Source organism: Neophocaena asiaeorientalis, unplaced genomic scaffold, assembly GCF_003031525.2.
Source record: "Neophocaena asiaeorientalis asiaeorientalis breed wild unplaced genomic scaffold, Neophocaena_asiaeorientalis_V1.1 scaffold319, whole genome shotgun sequence".
NCBI classification, from domain to species: Eukaryota; Metazoa; Chordata; class Mammalia; order Artiodactyla; family Phocoenidae; genus Neophocaena; species Neophocaena asiaeorientalis.
In genome coordinates this window covers 1,907,796-1,929,606 of record NW_020174103.1, presented here as the reverse complement: position 1 = coordinate 1,929,606, position 21,811 = coordinate 1,907,796, and the positions used below count along the sequence as shown (strand labels likewise).

General features: G+C 40.8%; 1 protein-coding gene across 1 annotated transcript; it reads right to left on the bottom strand.

Annotated features, from left to right (window-relative positions):
• Positions 1 to 1,784: 1,784 nt before the first annotated feature.
• Positions 1,785 to 11,689, bottom strand: LOC112406040 (lamina-associated polypeptide 2, isoforms alpha/zeta-like). Its single transcript, XM_024754684.1, has 4 exons — positions 11,522 to 11,689; positions 11,338 to 11,421; positions 5,066 to 5,146; positions 1,785 to 3,617 (listed from the first exon to the last, which is right to left on the bottom strand). Exons 1-4 carry the CDS (start codon positions 11,687 to 11,689, stop codon positions 2,124 to 2,126), a joined length of 1,827 nt encoding a protein of 608 aa, XP_024610452.1. The 3' UTR covers positions 1,785 to 2,123.
• Positions 11,690 to 21,811: the final 10,122 nt, after the last annotated feature.

Here is a 21,811-nt window from a genome sequence, read left to right as displayed (position 1 = left end):
GGCACATGAGACTGCTGAACTGGTAGAGTACATGTTGTGAACTATAAAAATCTTCGTATGACTTCTTAGGCCCTTGTTTCATTTTAGACAGTTATCAGTGCTCTTCTAGGGTTCAATTTGAAAGAATTTTTAGAGCACTGGCATGGAACTAAAACAGAAGTAAAACTTTGTGAAAAGTATAGAAAAATTAAAGGTAAATGTTAACTCTAGATATGACTTGACCAAATGTGCCAAGAGGAGACTCTATCAAGACTGCACCTTAAGCTTCATCTACAAATAGGACAAACAGAATCAATACAGTACCCTGAAACTATCTGACAAAATAAAATAACTTCTTCCAAGTAGGGATATTTGCATCTTCGACCTCTACAGCACAAACAGGGAGAGGAAGAAAAAAGGGTGCTGAATATGGTTATGAGGAGGAGGGGGAATGGGCTTCCAATAAACTATCAAAAAGTGGGGCACCAGGGAAAGCATCAGTCACCACTCTGCAGGAACCATGGCAAGAAACAGAAACCATATAAACCTGAAAACAGCGTCATGGTCCACTAACAGTAAACCCAAAATACTACGGTCAAGCAGATGAAAAAATAATAATAATGCAGATGTTCGACAAACCAAGAAATTACAAAATTATGAGTCTATTGATAAAATTTTTTTCTATTTGGCCAAGCAAATAATTCTAGATGATGTATTCAGACCCCTCCAATTTGGCAGTTTCTCCAACACTGAAGTCATGATGTGAAGACAAGGGTCTAAGGGCTGGGCACTGCACAGCCACTGCCTCGAGACAGATACTGTAGGACATGTAACTGAGGTATCTGCTGCCAGTTCCAGTCTGATGGAGAAATCATAATGTGAAGAACTGAGAACGAAAAGATAAGTCGTCTCTCATGGTAAGAGTCTGACTAGAATAAGGGACCAATAAACCAAGAACACACCACTGAAGTCTTGAGAAACCATTAACAGACATCCAGAAAGAGAAGTGCATGAGATGTTCTCTCTACTACATCCACAGTTACGCTCTGAATCTGAAGGATTTCTCAGTAAAATCTAGACTGATGGCATCCCTCTTTATTACAATCAGAGGACCAGATTGTCAGGCATGTTTGGAATTCTTGCTCTTTCAAGAGTTCAGATTTGCATGCCTGGATGGTGTAACATCCTTGATTTCCAGGGCACTAATGTGCATTATCTTTTTTGTATTTAGAGCGTGATGAATTACGGAGCTCAAGAGTTTAGAAGGGAGTCAAGGTCATCTTGGTGAAAGGCCCAGATTATCCTGTGAGAACACCATGACCAGGTCTCACAGCTTGTGATATATGAGAGCTTGACAGACTTAGGAGTGACAACTGCAGAGAATTCTCTCTGTGTAGCTTTGGGTGGTGAAGACAGTTACTGTGAAAGTTTCTACAGAGATGTCACAGGTAGGAAAGTCTTCTTCCAGCTGGTGTCCACAGTAGACCTGGGACATCTAGCCACCCCACTGGAAGCAAACTGGATTTTGCAAATTTTGATTTGAATTTTAGTTCTTGATATACAGCTTCAAGGCTGATTCTGAAGTCTCACAGAGCTTGACAGTAGTATGGACACTTGGTGAGCTGATCACCCTGACATAAAGAGATTATAACAGATTTGTCGTTTTGTGAAGATCTGACAAACGGAAGCCTAAACAAGGAAGCACTGATGACCTAAAAACGAAGGATCTGCCTCTGGTGTTAAGAGATCTAGTAGTATGTTATTTCCAGATCCAAAATCTCCTAGTCCTCAGTTTACCAGTGAGATTTTCCTGAGGGGGAAGAAATATTTATGTTTTTCCTTAATCATAAGAGGATTCAGATTCCTGAGTACCCTCCTCTAGACTTATTTTGGACTAGAAATAACAGGTAAACCTTTGTTCAACCCTACTGAACGTCTCTACCACTCACTTGGCCAAGAAAGCATGAGTCTCTTTATTATTTACTTCATTCTAAAAGTCTAGAATTCAAATGTCAGCTGTGATCATTCCAGCCATGCGTTCAGATTCTGAGGTGCCCTCCTACCTGTAGATCCTGTGTGGATGGGAGGAGCAAGTAGCACAGTCAGCATCTTGGACAGGTGCACTGCTGAACGTGAATGGGTTACTAATTCTTGTACCCATGGCGTTCTGGAGATTCTCCCTTTTTCCTGTATCTATAGGGGTGGTTTCGGGGTTTGTACCAATCCCCTCTGGAGTATCCTCTACTGTGATAATGTGCTTTCTGGTCATGACTATAGAAGTATCGATGTTGGTTATAGTATTTGCTGTGGTCTTTATAGTCGTTTTCCTTTATACTGTTTTCTTCTGCAACTACAGCATTCACATCTTGTCCAAAGAGGGAAGTACCGTCAAAGGGCAAGTGTGAGATCTTCTCTTGGGTTTTCTTAGTGAGAGATGTGAGTCGAAGCCAAGCCTGCCTTCTGTAGTCTATTGCCATTGCCATAACTCTGACCACAGAGTCCATTATATCCCTAGTAGTACAAAGCTGCCAAAGGCCCGCATCCATACCATCAGATATTATACATCTTGCTTTTCCACGATCAAACTCTGGGTCATGGACCAGATCCTCCATGTCTTCCCAGAGTTTACGCTGATACTGAGTCATATAGGCCATGTAGCTAGCAGCTCGGGCTGCAATGGAAGCAGCATGGTAGAATCTACAACCCATGACCTCCATCTCTTTCGAGGTAGAATCCAGAGGTGATGTTGTGCTTCCTCTCTTGCTGTGCTCTAATGCTTCTACGATGGGGCCCCCGGCCGGTGGATTTGGTTGGAAAGGAGAGGTATCCTTGGCCACAGGATATACCCTGTGTCCCATGAAGGAGGAAGGATGGCAATCAGCAGGGTCTTTAAAAACCTCAGTGGTGGCGATTCTCAGAAGAGGATGCAGTGGAGGGACCAAACGTTTCTTAGAAGTCACACAATCAGGTTTCCCTTCACATGGTTCTGCTTCGGACTGTAACGTGACTCTTTTGATAATACCTCTTTGTTCCATTCTTTTCAAAAGCCCTGTGAAACTAGACTGACTAGGGTCACCTGGCTGCCCTTTGTCATCAGCTGAGGGGGATTTGCAGTCAGCTTCTTCTTCCACTGTGGATAAATGTTCTTCCTTGGAGGTAGAGATGTCCCAAGGAACCGAGGAATTCTTACTTGGCCTAGAATGATGAAATCGAAAACAGCTCCTGGACTGCAGATCACGTATCACTCGGGACATCTCAGCCACTTGTGTCTGGAGATAGAGGATGGCATCCTGTCCGTGCTGTGAAGCAGAAGACTCTACAGGTAAATCCTCCTTGACCTCTGAAGAGGCCAAAGATTCTTGGGGGACCAGAAGTGGAGATGAAGGCAGAATCTGGCAATTTTGTGATGGCTTAAGCGTCTCTGTCTCAGAGATCTTAATAACTGAATTACTTTGATCACTTTTCTGGTTCTCCAATGGGTTCTCAACAGAAGAAGGTTGAGAAACTATCCTGTGTGGACTGCTGGTACAGCTCCCAGAGGAGGAGCTGCTGTCTCCACTGGGAAGAGGAACACTGCAGCTAGAGCACATTTCTGGGCGATGACTCTCAGAGGATGGCACCTTAGACTCAGGCATTCTCTGGGTTATCCACATGAACAAGAAAACCAAGGAAGAAAAAAAATATGCTTTTAATATGTTAACTTTCAAGTGCAGAGATGCATGTCCAGTAAGTAGAACTCAATTTTTAAAATTATTATAATTAACAATATACAATCCACTTCAGGTCAGCAAGGGGACCACAGAAGTCAAATCCACAAATTTCACTACCCCAAAGGCCCCAAACCAACTACTGGCATTAACCTGGCACTGTGTCTATGAAAAAGAGTAAAAACAAGCCCAGGTCAAGGGGTGCCATCCTAGCCTGCTGCTTGTTCCCATGCTAGAATAAGAAGAGGCAGCAAGACTATTGGTGAAAACAATTAAAAAAAAAAATCCCATTCAACATATGTAAGGCAACAAGTAGAAGTTAATAATGGCAAAGAGAACTTGGGAAAAGTTCCAGTGAGAAGAAAAAACATTTCTAGAAGTTCTGCATTGTAGAGTCACTTTTAAATCCCCTTAAAAATTCTCATTCACTCTCCATGAACAAAATTTTCCAGTTGCACAGTTCTACTCTATGGTTTGTAGTTTTCAAGGAGCTTTGTTACCTCATTTCATCCTCACAACAACCCTGTGAGGTAGGTATTATTCTTATGTGGTAAAGAAACTAAGGTTAAAAAGCTACTTATCCAAATTCACAGACTTAATAAGAAGTAAAGCTGAGACTAAAACCTAGGTATTTTGATTGCAAGTTCAAGTCCCAATACTTTATATCATACAGCAAGTAGCTTTCTGGCCGCCTTGAACACACAGCCAGTTCTCTAATGCATCAAGAAAAGAGCCCATTAACAGAAATTCGGGCTAAGACAAATGAAAGACAAGATTGCTACAAAGTGCTCAGCTACTTTGGTTCTCAGAGTAAGGGAAGCATAAGTTTAAAGGTCAAACCCACAACCAATAAGTCACAGGTCAGAGAGAAAACCCCAAATACGAGGGGGAAAGAGGAGGTTGAAAGGATGACGCCTAAATAATCCACAACCCTTCCCCATATTCCATTTCTAAAGGATCTTCACATATCCTTTCTTCCAAGATACAACAAATTTTCTGTGGCCACATGGTTCTGGAAGAAAAGGATCCAGCTCTACAGGGCACCTGAGGAGAGACAGGAAAGGAGAAGGGAGCCAAAAATCTTGCAGTTCTATTCCATTTCCCTTTTATCAGATATGGCCTCCAAGGCTTAGAACTTTCCTGTGTCACATAATCCTTTCAAATCCTCGCTGAAAGTAGAGGAACAAAGCTGGAAGCAGGAGATCTTCTGGGCAGAGGACTCCCTGGACTACCTTTCAGGGCCATTCTAACAGAAACAGGCCGTTCTCTAAAGCACAATAGCACCTAAACACAGGCATCGCTGATTTGATGACTCTCTTTAGAGAATGCTTCTTAAATGCCAGAAGTGAAGAAATGCAAGTCAAATGTAATATACTTACCTCACTCTGAGAGGTGCTAGGCTCTTCATCATCACTGCTGACCAGATCAATGTATTCCAGAACAGGTCTCAATGGTCCTTCCTAGGAAAAAATGAACAAATTAACAAGTCATGGAGAGTTATTCAAACTAAATTAGCATTTAAAACAATCCTTTTTGTCGATGCTGGGATTGACTGGCAAGAACTCTTCTGAAGAGGAAGCCTTATGGGTGGTAGAAAATAATCAGAACAAATGCAGATGAAAATATTCATAGCACAAGACTAAAAAATGATGACAAGACCTAAAAGAGACTCGGCCAAGGTAGGGTATTAGGACTGTGTTGATTCCTTGGGGAGAGGATTATTAACACAGGAATAGTGCTACAAGGTCAGATACTGTAAGCCAACGCTTTTCAGATGGGATGGGTATCTCTGACTAGGAGCTAGGCTGTACTTCCGACTCCTACAGAGTCACACATCAAACCTGGTTCTCCTTCATCTTTTCTTTCCATCCATACTGACTCCACGGCAGACCAAGCCTTGAATGTTAAGCTTAAAAGCCTAGATTTTATTCTATAGGCAAAAGGGAATCAATAAATACTAAGATGGGAATAAGATCATGAGAGCTTACCTTAAGAAGATTAATCACATAGAGAAGTATAGAAAGCAGGATAATTAATCAGTCCACACACATAATAATGCAAAACTAAAATAGTGGTGATGGCAAAAATAACAGTGATGCTGTGGTGCATATACAAAAAGATATACAGGTAAGATGAAAACAAAAAACAAAAAATGATTGACTATAAAAACAAAACCCCAACAACCACAAGGAGTCAAAGTGGTCGCTAAGGTTTCAAGCTTAGGAGACTAAAGGACAGACATAAATTTGGAATACAAACACAGAGAGCTGGCATTCCTTTGGCCATAATGGGATGATGTATGAGGGGTACACAGAGGCACCTGGCAGACAGCTGGAAATGCAAGCCTGTAATCTGGGTATAGGAACGTAACTGGAAATGGAGACTGGAAAGATGCTCCCCTACAAGACTAGTAACTCTAGAACTAAACTGAAACTATGATATTGCCAAGGAAGAAAGCAAAGAGGAGAAAGAAGGGATTCAAGGAGGCTCTTGAGGAAATGATGGAATTTTAGGATTTAGGAAGAAGAGCTAAGTAGGTAATCAGAGATCTGAGAAGAATCAGAAATGCACAAATTCAAAGAACCTAAAGACAGAGAAAACCTCAATGAAAAGGTGTCAATGCTAAATGTGGCCAGAAACACTGAGCACCGAAAAAAAAAACAATGCCACTGAATTTAGCAACAAACAAAGCAACTTTCAAGATAGTAGTGAGCATACAAGTCAGGCTCTAAAAAATTAAGCTGAAAATGAGGCAGTAAAGGCCAAGAGTAAAGATTATTCTTTGAAAAATTCTACTATGTTTAAAACAAGAGAAAGGGACATGGGGGAGAGAACATGGCTGAGGGAAAGATTTCTCAGGATTGGGAAAGACGGCTGTTGGGAAGCCAAAGTGACATATTCAGTGGAAGAATTAAGAGAAAAAGACCTCAGGTCAAGAGACAGAAGCTAAGATCTAGTTAAAGATCCTCTTCCTGAGAGGAGGCATCCAGTCTCAAAGACAGTGTATTTCTCCCCTAGGCTGCAACTTCTCTCCAAGCAGGAAACTGCTTTCCCTGCAGGTGGTGATTTAGCCACTAAGATAAAACCAGAGAGCAAAACTTCTGGGCAGGGCTCATGTAATAAAGTAATTAGGATTTCTGCCTGAGCTGTAAAAATGGACATTTAAAAAGAGGATTAGAGGGACAGATATTCTGCAATGTGTGGTCAACAGAGATGAATCACCTACTTTAAGACCCAAACCTATCATTTGTAATAAGGTTGTCAAAATCATACATTCCATCTAAGAAGGTAGTAGAGGAGATATAATATATAATAGTTTGCTCTCCTCAAGAAATGTACGTTAGGAACTTTTATTACATGCCCACTGAAGCAGCACACCAAGAAAGTCCCTGAGGTACCAGAAACACACAGAGGCTGGGGCAGAGCTTCCATGAAGGGTTGGCAGGTAGAGAAAAAAGGGAGATGAAAGGATAACTGGGCACAAAGCACAAAGTAGAACGGGCAGGAAAATGGTCACAAACAAGATGAAAAAGTAGCTGCAGAAACAGGAGAAAGGGCAGGAGTAAGGACAGATGAGAAAAAGCAGCATAAATATCCTGCTGGGGTCAACCACTAAACTGAAACCCAGCCACCTCTGAACTACTGAACAATGACAACTTATGATTCACACTAATTAAGAGAGCAGAATAAAAAGAATCAGGATAGGAAGTCCATACATGAGAAAAAGCAGAGGTCATTGAGAGTATTCATTCACTCAACAAATATTATGGAGTTATAAGTGACAGAATGGTAGGAGAAGACAGCATGTGTTTGAGACCTAAAAAGGCAAAGAGGCTGAGTGGAAAAACAACGGAAGATAGATATTCCAAAGGAAAATATTACTTATAAACAAACACTCTATACTTTAGCTAATTTTCACAATGGATATGGCCAAACTTCCACCATAATGAACCTAAGGAATCAAAACCCTTTGGTACTCCGTTGATTTTACTCTAAGCGGGAACATGTGTCACTGAGCCCTGTACAGGCAAAGGTACTAAACTTTTCACATATGTTATTTCATTCAACCCCCACATTACTTCACTATTGTACCATTTAACAAAGGAGAAAACTAACTGAGGCCCATCTGGTTCTCTAATCACATCACTGGCTGTGTGGTCTCTAATCACATAATTCTGAGACAGTTCCAAGTATACACACTATGTTTAAATCAATGCTTATTTCCTAAGTTTCGGAGATAAGATACTTTCTCTTCCTTTAATTTGAGGAAAAAGTCTACCTGCTACTGTCCCCCAACTCTGAATAACTCACAACACTAGCCAAAAAATAAGTTATTAATTCTCCTCAAACAGTAATAATTATAATACAAATATCAAGAAAAGGCAATTTCTTACTACGTTTATAATGGCTGCTTATATTCTTAAGAAGTATAAATGCACGTGGTCCTCCAATTACAAGGTATTTTATTTAAATTTGCTTCATCCATCAACTAGTGAACCATCATTCTCATCCCCTCTGTACCAGCAACAAAATCAAAGGATTGTACTCCAAAGCCACACAATTTAGGGGCAGGAGCACAGGCAGAAGCAAAACACAGGGTTTTTTTCCCACATAGAGAAGTTAGGGACATAGTTTACTTCTGCAGTCCCGCCCGATTCAAACATTTCAAATGATTCCCAAATGCCTGCTGTAAGTTCAGATTCAGTCCACAATTCAAAATCTATACTATCCGGCCCATCCTTCCTTCTCCCACTTAAAAAAAAGTACCCTTCAGAACTAAGCATAATCCTCTCTGCTCTCCCATTCTGATGACTTTCCTTGTTTCTTCTCAAAATACTCTTTTAAACACAAATACTAAATGCTACCTATGAAAAATAAACTGAAAATCGTATGTCTTTTTTTTTTTTTACAGCACCTTGTACTTTTTATAAAAGAACTTTCTACTAGAACTATTTACAAAGTCCTCATCCCTATCTCATCTCTCACACTGAAATACTGACACTTATGGGTAGGATGTACTTCCAACTAATCTCTGTAGCTCTAAGGTACTTAATTCAGGACTTTGCTCCAACATTATTTTTATTTATTGAGCTAATACAACCCCAAGACACGCAGCCAAAAGACACCCTCATTATTTGTCCATGACCCCCCTGAAGTAATTTATGAAAATATACAAATATTCCACATGTTCAATGATTCCACATTATACCAATCATCTTGGTTGAAGCCTAAATCTCATGTGCTGTTATCAAGATTATGACAGGCTGTCTCAGCAGTTTTTATACCTTTGTATCTAGAGTAGCACTGTGAAAGATCACGTCATTAGCCCTGAGTTAAAACAGTTTTCTGGGAGTAAATTAACTAACATATCTGCAGTTTCAAAGAATGCAGAGAATAAAGATGGTGGCTGAATAAGGGATCATATTACTAAATTAAACAGAAAATAAGAGCAAAAGACCTAAATGAAAAGTTTGTATAGTAATATTCTGTCTCTTGAATTAAGCACTGTTTACACATGTGTATTGGTTTTGCAAAAATCAGACGGTACACTTATGAACTGTGCAATTCTCTGTATGTGTATTTCAATAAAATTTAAATGAAAGGGCTCATTTTTGCACCTCCACATCTATATCCTTCCTTTCCTTCAATATGCTTAGTTTCAAACTCTGTATTTTCTAAACCACACAAAAACTACTGTGCCACCATGCAGATTAAAGATGGGAAAGTTAGGCTAAGAATGAACTAAGAAATCCAAACCAGTGTAAATCAAGAAGTAATATCACAATGTTCTTTTTGTATCTGAAGAAATCTTAAACACAGACTATTTATTATTTTTATTGAACAAGCACTACCTGAGGAGTCAAGTATAAGATTGGGTTAGAGAGAGAAGATTCTGTCTCTAATGTATTTTAAAATAGAATTAAGATATCATTAATTCATTGAAGTGTTATCACCATAAAGGCATAAGGAATGTTTTTAATAGGTTTCTTCTAGTACTGTAATTGCATTTAATACACATAATTCACTTCTCCATTTCGAACTATCAAACCTTTGAACTTATATTTGGAAACAGAGATAAATATAAGATCTATCAAGATGGACACATATTCACTGACTGCATATTTTTACTCTGGATGCAAAGATATAACAGATTCTCTACATTTAAAATAATATTTAACTTAAAAGAGTATTCTTAAATTTCAGTCTAATACATGCTTACATTAAGTACTGACAAGCTACACCACCATTCTTCACTCCACACAGTACCTATATATATTTTTTAATCTTATTTTTGTAGATTCCATCTGTGATTCTCAAAGTAAGCCCCATAGTTCATAAAGAAGTGTGTCCCTCTTACTTTAATTTCCACAAAATACCAAGGTAAATATTCTCCGTTCACAAATATACCCATATTCAGGGAGAACCTGAAATATCTGTCCTGAAGAGCCAAACATACTTCAACTCACAGTGAAGGAACAGGCAGGATACAATGTCTTCTACCACCCCCGCCAAACCTTTAAAGTTTAAAATGGAAAGGATACAGCACCATATGCATGGGCAAAGACAAAAAAACCCAAGAAATGATCTTGTGAAAGACTCCTAAACAAACCCACTGAAACACAATACAACAATGCATCACCACAATGGCCTAACGTTGGGGTACATAGAAGACACTGTTTAATAACCAGTTTTTCAAAACTGTCCAAGAACCAACAAACACAAATACACATCAGACAGGGAATTAAAGAAAGATTATACACCTTTAACAGCAAACCTCAACTACAGTATTCAAAAAGAATCATTTACAGTAGAAGGATTCTCTAGCTAAGTGAGATACTACTTTAAGCAGAGCCTTTATAAAACTTTAACAGTGTGGGGTGGAAATTATCCTCAAATGTATCATAGCACCCCCTTCAGTTTTTGCAACCAATGTTTTACAAAGTGTGTTCACAGCTTCATACACCCCTGCATTTGCACCAACATCAAGATTCCTGGGCCCCACCTCCCATTTCTGATTCCATAAGTCTGGAGTGAGGTCCGGGAATCCACACACTTCTACTTACTAATGCTTGAAAACTACTGTCCGAAGGGAATAAAAACAGAAAGATACAGGATGCTCCTGGTGATACGGGCCCTTCATTGTGAACCTCGCCTGCTGGACTGTGCTGTAACAGGATGAGCTCGGAGCTTAGTGAAGTCTTCAAGCCACCCGCCCTCACGTTATGGAGACACACAGGCTCAGAAGTTGAGTTCCTGCAGCCCTTCTGGTTTTCTACCTCATTCCTCATCACTAGCCACCCTTCTCCCTAACCTGTGTGCTATCTTTTAGAAGTTACTCTTGTCTCATTTCAAAGCACTCTTAGGAGACCACAACCCTGCGTACATGAACGGCTCTAAGTGCAGGGGGAGAGGCGAGATTCAGGGTACAACACGCACCGCAGGCCACAGGCTTTGTGATGCCTACTGGGGCTGCTCAGACACCTCTTCGGGCAAATTCCCTACTCCTATGCCCTACTCCACAGTGTACAGTCCCTATCAGACATTCACACACGTTTGCTGCAGGAAGAACAAACAGGTGAGAGGTAATCACATCACGGCTTATCACACATAGTCTCTGACTCGGAAAAACCCGAATATCGTCGCTACTTACACTAACAAACTGAATGTCATCTTCATTTTCCTCGGGTGTTGACTCGGATGCCTCAGGCCCAGCTGGAGGGACACATTCTATTATCTATAAAATAAGCCAAAACACGGTTATCTAGACAACCCCGCACTTACAGAAGATTTTTCCAAAGGGAACCGAAAAACGAAAGCTCTCGCGGAGACCTAACGGAGCCCCAGCCTCCGCGAGCCCGAGCTCGCGTCCGTGGACCGCAGGGGCCCCTCCGCATCCCTTCTCCCGAGGAGCAGGGAGCACGCTCCCCCAAGAGGCAGTCGGCCTCGGAACCCACGCCGCGCCCGCGCCGAGCAGCGGTTCCCGAGCCGGGCCGGGCGGCCATTGTTGCTGAGGCACCCTCGTCCCCCAGGCCCCCAGGCCCGGCCCAGCAGCCCCCGGACCCCGCACCACGCCGTGCCCAGCCCGCTACTCACCTCCGACTACCCCGCCGGCCAGCCAGCCACGCTCCGCCGTGACCCGCCCCCGCGTGCGTGCCGAGCCGAGGACGCCGCCGAGCCGCCGACACCGCGGGCGGAAAGGGCTGCAAAACCGCTTCCGGAGGAGGAGTGGCCCGCTAGGCCCGCTGTGCCTGGCCTGCCTGGCGCAGTCCCGGCCTCCCTCCTCCGCCGCGCCGGCCGCTGGGAACTATAGTTCCAACAGCACCGAGACCACCCTAAGCGTTACTGGAAAAGAACGGAAGAGGACCCCGAGGCATGGCGCATGCGCTCCTCGAGGCTGACGTCACTGCCGCTCGCCGGGCGGTGGGCTGTCGGGGTTCTGTTTTACAGTAAAGGGCGGGGACGAGGATGGGGAGGAGGGCGTAGGCATGGGTTTCGTGTGGTTGTGGAAATGACAGGCGGGTGATGGAGACTAATTTATCAGTTCTCCTTTTTTCCCCGAAGGGTCGGAGATATGGATGCTTAGCTGAATTCTAAGATCAGGGCAGAAATCTGAGGCAGCCTTACACTGCTCACCTGTTCTCCATCCTCAGTCTCCACTCAGAGCCTGTATTAATACACCTGAGGAGGAAAACTGAGGCCCTGAGCTCCCATCTCCAGGTTAACCTGAAGAAAGCTGGCGAGGCTAGAGAATCCTGGGCCCAGTAGGACAGTGATGTTACAACGTACTTTTTAAAGACGTTCTCAGATAGTATCTTAGTAAAATAGAATAGTTGACTTTTCCAGTGTTCACGCTCAAAAACCCTGTAAAATAGTTCACTCACGTTCAAATATGTGTTCTCTTTTCACTTAACTGCCTTACCAAAAAGCCCCATTTTTTTTTTTACACATCCACAATTGTTAGTAAAGGTTTTGAAAAGACTTTAAGTTGGAAAATTCTTGTAAATCTTAGATCCCTTTTTTGCCTGTCTGCATACATGCCCAACATGTGATTACCTATATTGGTAGTAATTATTGCTTAACAGTCCATATTTCCTTCCAGGGCTTTATGACTTCAGTTGCTTTTCTACTTCGTAAGTTTGAGAATTGTAGAGGCAAATTGAGAATGAGAGACCTGCCTGTTGTGTTCCTTAAAAGCTGTATGTAAAGTAAATATTTCTAAAACTTTTAAATGTCTAGGCAAAACTTGTATTTAGGATTCTCCTAATGTGCTGGTGAGAGTTCAGTGGAACATTTACATTAACCATTTGCAGGTAGGAGTTAATGTGTAAAACTCGGAAAACAGGAGCCCAAATATGCTCGTAACTCTTCATTCCTTGTGCGCTCCCAATACAGGGGGCCAGGGTTCAATCCCAGCCAGGGAATTAGATTCTGCATGCATGCCACAATTAAGAAGTCCCGCATGCCACAACGAAGACCTGACGCAGCCAAGGTAGATAGATAGATAGATAGATACTGGTGTTAAGATTGAACCCGTACCATGATTCTCTGAGGAAGGTATAAAAAAAATTTCTAAAAGCATAGTTTTTTAAAATGCAAGGTATATATAATATGATCAGAACCACATCAAACCACCAAGCAAACCATGCCTGAAATAGGAACCCGACTTAAGTACTAATAGTAATTTTCTCTGGGGAGCTGGACTATGTGTTAATAAGAAAATCTTTTGAAACCCATTAATATTTAAGCGGCATGCCTGTAGTTCCTGTAAGGCCAGTTTTATTTAGCTTGGTGTAGCAGAGGAGAACAAACTATAGGCAAAGCTTGGGAGTCCCTTAATCTTAGGAAATTAAGACGAGATTGGGTGGGGTGCTTTAAAGGCCAGTCGGTGTGGTAGGGAACTGGTTAGAATTGGAAAAAGCAGAGTTCTTTGCTGATTGGTTCACGGTTCAAAATGGAAACTTTTAACCATGGGAAAATGTTTTTTATGTTTCACTGTGGATCCATTATTTTGCTTTATGAGTTAAGATCCTGAAGGGAACCCATCAATGGGTTTGGTAACCCCTCAAATTCAGTTCTCTTAGACTTTGTCGGACACAAGATTATAATAATTTCCAAATCTACATGTTGATATTCTTCCTTCAACTCATTGAAACAAATAAGTACAGGCTTCAACTTTAGTTTTGATTTCATCAGTTTTCTATCGACTTTCTAGCTGGTTTTGTTGAGTGATTATTTATAGAACCATCTGTTTGAACATTGGCTGCATCCAGGATTTAAGATTCCAAGTCCTGGTTCTTGACTAAGGGAATGACACCAAGAGGAAATTAAATGCATCAGTAAGTCTCAAACCCTCTTTAAGAATCATTGTTCAGGGAATTCCCTGGTGGTCCAGTGGTTAGGACTCAGCACTTTCAATGCCGGGGCCCCAGGTTCAATCCCTGGTCGGAGAACTAAGATCCCACAAGCCACCTGGCCAAAACAAACAAAAAAGAATCACTGTCCAATATTCATAAATCTCAAAAAAGGGAAAGTATAGCTACCATGAGCCTGTCATGGGGAAAAGAGTTAATGTATACACAGCACCAAATATTATGCTTTAGAAAAGGAACAAATATTTCCAATGCATTTGTATTATTAAGAACCATATTTGGTTTGGAGTAAATGCTCTAAGACCTGGCAACTGGAATGGTCTCTTTAATAAGTTCTGATAAAGTAAGAAATAGATTTATAGGCATTTATTCCAAAATAGAATATTCTTTAGGGAAGAAAAATGGCTCTTAAGATACTTTGGAACCAGTCGTCACAGTCATTTTCTGGGAGTTATGAGAGCAGAACAAAGAGCATTTAGATCTGAAAGAGTACAAAAGACTATCCACTAGGTCTGTAGTACAATTTATTTGTTCCTCTCAGGTCTGGAATTCTGTACAAGTGTTGCACACAAGGAAAAGAAGCGCAGGAAAAAAGGGGTGGTTCACTTCTATGGTTGGGTCATATGTACAAGCCACTTTTCTCATCAGAGGAAGCTGTGATAATTACTTCTTTGGGAAAGGAATTCTCCCCTTCAAGCAATCAGGTATTTGCCCTTATGAGTAAACTGGGAACAGTAGTTTGGGGTAACATTACTACATATTGTGAGTAGTATTTGCAAAACTTCCCACCCTCTTTCTAGAAATGTTTAGAGGATCATCTTTCAGTATTTGCTTCATAGCAGTACTACTCCTCCACATAAGGCCACTGAACAAAACTTCTGATGGTTCAACTTGTAGTGGGTCACAAGGGTTTTGGAAACACCATGGACAACCAAAATATTAGAAATGGTTTGTATCTGATAAAGGAATTGGTCTGTGGCACAGTTTAACCATAGGTATATTTGTAACTATCTTGCTGGCTGGTATTAAGATGTCATAAGTATTAAGATCTATTTAACCTCTTTTATGATAATCTACATGTTAGAGTAGTTGTTAAAATCTAGTTACTAAAGAGTAACTATGGAGGAATTTAAGGCAAGTATAATATTCTTTCTTCCCACAAACTGAAGGGTGAAAAATCCTAAGCACGAGCAAAACTTCTCTGTATGATTTCACACTTACAGAAAAATTGCAAGAATAGTATGTTTTATCGTATTCTGTATTTCTACCTACATAGAGATATACACATACTTTTTTTTTCTGAATCACTGGAGAGTAGGTTGCATATACCACGCCTCCTTATCCCTTAATAGTTCAGTGTGTACTTCCTAAGAATCAGGATTTTCTTTGACATGTGTACTTGTTTTAGTCCTCTTGGGCTGCTTTACTAATTTAGCATAGAGTGGGTGGCTTAAACAACAATTTCTTTCTCACAGCCTGGAGGCTGGGAAGTCCCTGATCAAGGTGCCAGCACAATCAGTTCTTGGTTAGGGCCCTCTTCCTGGTTTGCAGACAGTCTTCTTTTACTTTCACAGGGTGGAAAGCAGAGAGAGAAGCAAGCTCTCTTGTGTCTTTCTTGTAAGGACACTAATCCCATTGTGAGGGCTCCACCCTCATGACCTCATTATCTCCCCCGAACTCCATCTCCAAATACCATCCTAATGGGGATGAATTTTGAAGGGACATAAACATGTAGGCCATGACAGTATTATTATCAAAATTTGGAAATTTAACATGGAATGATCCTTTTTTTTCCTAATCTGCAGTCCTTTATCACATTTTATCAATTGTCCACTCCAGGATCACATAGTGCATTGAGTTGTCTCTTTATTCTTCTTTAATTTGGAGCAGTTTTTCAACTTTGTCTTTCATGATATTGATGTTTTTGAATTCCCAAGGCCAAATATTTTATAAAATGCTCCCCAATTTTGGTTCGTCAGATGTTTCCTCATGATTTGATTCATGTTATGCATTACCAGACAAAATAAATCTAAGTGATGTTGAAGTGTTTTAGGTGATCACATCCAGAGACCCATGATGGCTATTTGACCCTCATTGAGGATATTAATTTTAATCACCTGGTCAAGGTATCATCCCATATCAAAATATGTAATTTCTCCCTTATAAATAGTAGGCCATCTGGGGGGATATACTTTTAGACCATTCAAACACTATGCCTCATGAAATGTATTGCCTATATATAGCATATTCTGATGATTTTTGCTTTTCCCAAACTTTACTATGATGTCCAAAAATGATAATATCCCAACTCTACTGTTCTCTCAACTTTTTTTATTAAGAAAGATTTTAATTAAAATTTTTATTGGAGTATAGTTGATTTACAATGTTGTGTTAGTTTCTGCTATACAGCAAAGTGAATCAGTTTTACATATACATATATCCACTCTTTTTTTAGATTCTTTTCTCATATAGGTCATTACAGAGTATTGAGAAGACTTCCGTGTGCTATACATAGGTCCTTATTAGTTAGCTATTTTCTATATAGTAGTGTGTATATATTAATCCCAAACTCCTAACTTATCTCCCCCGCCCTGCTTTCCTCCCAGTAACCATTAGTTTGTTTTCTGTATCTGTTTTGACTCTTTTTCTGACTCTATTTCTGTTTTGTAAGTTCATTTGTACCATTTTTTTAGATTCCACATGTATTTGTCCTTCTCTTTCTGACTTCTGTCCTTTTCTTACTTCACTTAGTATGAAGTAAGATCACCTCTAGGCCCATCCATGTTGCTGCAAACGGCATTATTTGTTTTTATGGAATATTACTCAGCCATAAAAAAAGAACGAAATAATGCCACCTCTCAACTTTTTTCAGCTGGCATTCTTCTGTAAGAGTCTTGCCTTTTCTTTTAAAATAACGTTTTATAAATTTATTTTTGGCTGTGTTGGGTCTTCGTTGCTGTGCACGGGCTTTCTCTAGTTGCAGTGTGCAGGCTTCTCATTGTTATGGCTTCTCGTTGCGGAGCGTGGGCTCTAGGCGCACAGGCTTCAGTAGTTGTGGCACATGGGCTCAGTAGTTGTGGCTTGCGGGCTCTAGAGCTCAGGCTCAGTAGTTGTGGCGCACAAGCTTAGAGGCTCCGCATGGCATGTGGGATCTTCCTGGGCCAGGGCTCAAACTCGTGTCCCTTGCATTGGCAGGTGGATTCTTAACCACTGTGCCACCAGGGAAGCCCTAATATAATTTTTCATGTATTAATTCATTTCTAACCTTTCATTGAATGATTTTTTGATGTTTGTACAGAGTGCAGATACAGTCACATCAAGAGCCTTCCTAGCATGTTACCTGGTAATCACTGTGGATATTAGGGGTTCAGAACATCAGAGGTCATTGATTCACAACTTCCTGTGCATCTACTTTTTCTGCCTTGTGACCTGTAACACTTGTTTTAGATGTAGCTTGGCCATGCCATATATCTATGTTCTGATTAGTATTTTTTTCTTTAGAGACAATTTTACATTCATGCAGTTTTAAGAATACAGAGTACTTGTGACATGACGATGTGCAAAGCTATGCTGATGTGGACAAATGATGTCACCTGTCATTCCAGTAAACACATGTTACTGGATTCCATCCCTCAGCCACTGCAGTGCACACTGAGGGGAATTCAAGGTGGAGAAAAAAAGGGTACTGGCCCTAGATCGGTAAGATGTATATTGAAGGAATAATTTCAATGAGCCAAGATTCTTGCATCTTCCCATACATAAAAGAGCACTGAAATCATTAACTTGAGATGTCTTTTTTTGTGTGATTAGCAGTTATCTTGTGATGTTTGCTACATTTTTTTTTTTCAGCAAGAACTCCTACATATCCTGGCTCTCCTCTCACCTCTTTGGAACAGTTCCTCAGAGCTATCTGAGCAGCTGTTTCCCCAGGCTACAGTCCTCAGTAAGGTCCCCAAATAAAACATGTAACTTGAAACTTTTTAGGGTCCGTTTCGTGTTTTTCTGTCAATAATTTTGGCAACCAATGAAGAGACCCAGAGCAGACTTCTCTTTTTGCCTAAACTCTATGAGGATCCAGAGCCTGGGTACCAGCAGAGGCCTCTTGTGCCCATCTGCCTCCTCTGAGGGTCCAGACAAATTTGAGTGAGTCTCTCCTGTGTCTCTAACCTCCCACTGTTGGCTGATGATCCTAAGTTTTGTTTGGTGGTATTGAACTCCTCACTGGAGTAGCAGGTTTCCTTGAACTTAGGTACCTGGGTTATCCTCAGTTGAAAGACACTGGGAAGATTTTATTATGTTCATACAGAATTTATACTTACAAGTACTTGCTTAATTGGGAATTAAATGAAATCTTGCCCTAATAATGGCCAAAGCCAAAAATAAATGAATGAATTAATTAATTTAAAAAAAAAATTAGGAGTGGTTATCTTTATTTATTTAGCTGTGTCGGGTCTTTGTTGCTCATGCAGGCTTTCTCTAGTTGTGGCGAGCAGGGGCTACTCTTCGCTGTGGTGTGCGGGCTTCTCAATTTGGGGGCTTCTCTTGTTGTGGAGCACAGGCTCTAGGCACACGGGCTTCAGTAGTTGTGCAACACGGGCTCAGCAGTTGTGGCTCGCGGGCTCTAGAGTGCAGGCTCAGTAGTTGTGGCACATGAGCTTAGTTGCTCCACCGCATGTGGGATCTTTCCAGACCAGGGCTCAAACCTGTATCTCCTGCATTGGCAGGCGGATTCTTAACCATTGAGCCACAAAGGAAGTCTGGGAGTGGTTAACTTTAAAAAACAACAACAACAACAACAAAGCAGTCAACAGAAACTGCCTGTGAGAACAGATTTGTAAGAAAAAGATGCCAAATCAGCCATTATATACACATTCACAGAACTACAGGAAACATGATTAAGAAGTAAATAAAGGTATGATGGCAATGTTACATCAAATAGAAAATATCAATAAAAGATAAAAATTATACAAAAAGATGGAACTTGTAAAGTACAACAAATGAAAATTTTAAAAAATCACTTCATAAACTGGACTTCACCAAAACTAAAAACTTTTGTGCTTCAAAGGACACCATCAAGAAAGTGACAAGATAACCCAAGAAATGGGAGAAAATATTTGCAAATCATATATGTGATAAGAGACTTGTATCCAGAAAGTAAAGCACAACAAATGAAAGTTTTAAAAACTCACTTCATAAACTGGACTTCACCAAAACGAAAAACTTTTTTGCTTCAAAGGACACCATCAAGAAAGTGACAAGATAACCCAAGAAATGGGAGAAAATATTTGCAAATCATATATGTGATAAGAGACTTGTATCTAGAATGTAAAGCTATACAAAGATATATAAAGATGTACAATGATCAATAGGCACATGAAAATATGCTCAAATCATTAGTCATCAGGTAAGTGCAAATCAAAACCAGAATGAGATACTACTTCACACCCACTTGGATAACTAAGATTAAAAAGTCAGATAACAAGAGTTGACAAGGATGTCGAGAAACAGTAACCCTCATGGTACTGCTAGGGGAATGTAAAATTTTGCAGCCACTTTGGAAAGCAGTGTAGCAATTCCTCAAATGATTAAACATAAGAGTTAACATATGATCCAGCAATTCCCCTCTTAGATATATACCCGGGAGAAATGAAAACATATGTTCATACAAAAACACTTCCAAGAATGTTTATAGCAGCATTATTCATAATAGCTAATAGGTGAAAGCAACCCAAACATTCATCACTTGATGAATGAATAAATAAAATGTAGTATATGCACATGCAATGGAATATTATTCACCCACAAAAAGAATGAAGTGCCGATACATACTACAAGATGGATGAACCCTTAAAATGTTATGGTAAGTGAAAGAAGGCAGTCACAAAACACCACCTCACTGCACTTCCCAGCCCATGATGCATGCCTGCTGGTGTGTGTGGCAACTGGGGGCTGAAACTCAGGCTTCAGTGGACAGACCCAGGGAGAGGACTCAGTTTGGCTGTGCGAAGACAGTCCAAAGGGCCTAGAGTGTGGTCCAGGCTGCAACTGGTGGTGTGTGCAGGACACAGCCCAGGTCCATCATGCGAAGGGAGGGGCAGGCTCCACCATAGCAGTGTGTTCACAGGGGAATGCAGGCAATCGGCTCAGACTTCAGGCCCGTCTCCACGTGTGGGCAACCTTCCAGAGCTTATGCATTCCAAGAGCTCAGAGGGGTGGAGCTCATGAAGAAGAGGGAACATTCCTAAAGTCATTCTATGTAACCACCATCACCTTGGTACCCAAACCAGACAAAGACACTACCAAAAAACTACAGGCCAGTATCTGACAAATATAGTTAGAAAAATCCTCAAAAAAATATTAGCAAACCGAATCCAACAACACATAAAAATGATCATATACTATGATCAGGTTGGATTCATTCCAGAGCCACAAGGATGGTTCAACATTATGCAAATCAATCAACATGATACGCCAGATCAAAAAAAGAAATGACAAAAACCACATGATCATCTCAATAGATGAGAAAAAGTACTTTGAATGGTGTCCTTTGAAGCACAAAAGTTTTTAGTTTTGGCGAAGTCCAGTTTATGAACAACATCTATTCACAATAAAAACTGTCACCAAAGTGGCTATATAGGGAACATACCTCAACATAATAAAAGCTATCTATGCCAAACCAAGAGTCAACATAATACTCAACAGTGAAAAGCTGAAAACCTTCTTGCTAATATCTGGAACAAGACAAGGATACCCACTTTCACCACTTTTATTCAACATAGCATTGGAAGTCCTAGCCACAGCAATCAGACAAGAAAAAGAGATAAAAGGTATCCAAATTGGAAGGAAAGGGCTTCCCTGGTGGCGCAGTGGTTGAGAGTCTGCCTGCCGATGCAGGGGACACAGGTTCGTGCCCCGGTCCGGGAAGATCCCACGTGCCACGGACCGGCTGGGCCCGTGAGCCATGGCCACTAAGCCTGCGCGTCCGGAGCCTGTACTCCTCAACGGGAGAGGCCACAACAGTGAGAGGCCCGCATACCGCAAAAAAAAAAAAAAAATTGGAAGGAAAGAGGTAAAACTGTCAATATATGCAAATGACATGATACTCTCTCTAGAAAACTATAGACTCAACACAAAAACCTATTAGAACTGATAAATTCACCAAGGTATTATGATACAAGATTAACATACAAAAAGCTGTTGTACTTCTTTATACTAACAATGAAACAACAGAAAGAAAAAGTAAAAAAAACCAACCCTTTTAAAAATCACATCAAAAAGAAATAAAACACCTAGGAATAAAACTGACCAAAGAGGTGAAAGACAGACGCTGAGAACAATGAAACACTGATAAAGGGAACTGAAGATGATTCAAAGAAATGGAAAGATAACTCATGAGCTTGGATTGGAAGAATTAACATTGTTAAAATGACCATACTACCTCATAATTAAAGATCCCACATGCCACAACTAAATCCTGCATACTGCAACAAAGATCCCACACATGACAACAAAGATCCTGTGTGCCGCAACTAAGACCCGACACAGCCAAATAAATACATAGATGTTAAAAAAATAATTTAGAATCTTGGGGTGGAGTCAAGATGATGGACTAGGAGGATGCGGAATTCACATCTCTGCACAACTAGTGCACCTACCAGGCACTGGTGGGGAACCACGGACAACTAAGGGAATGGGAAGACGCCCAAGCGACTGGGCAGGATGTTGGGGGGAGGGAGGGGGGAGGAGAAGTAGAGG

Bases quoted from the DNA above. Each gene is read 5' to 3' on its own strand.
- LOC112406040 (XM_024754684.1), bottom strand. From the start codon at position 11,689: ATGGCCGCCCGGCCCGGCTCGGGAACCGCTGCTCGGCGCGGGCGCGGC. The intron at 11,422-11,521 runs GTTAGGTCTCCG...CTTATTTTATAG, and splicing joins CTCGCGGAGGCTGGGGCTCC to ATAATAGAATGTGTCCCTCC. The intron at 5,147-11,337 runs GTAAGTAGCGAC...ATTTTTTCCTAG, and splicing joins ATGACATTCAGTTTGTTAGT to GAAGGACCATTGAGACCTGT.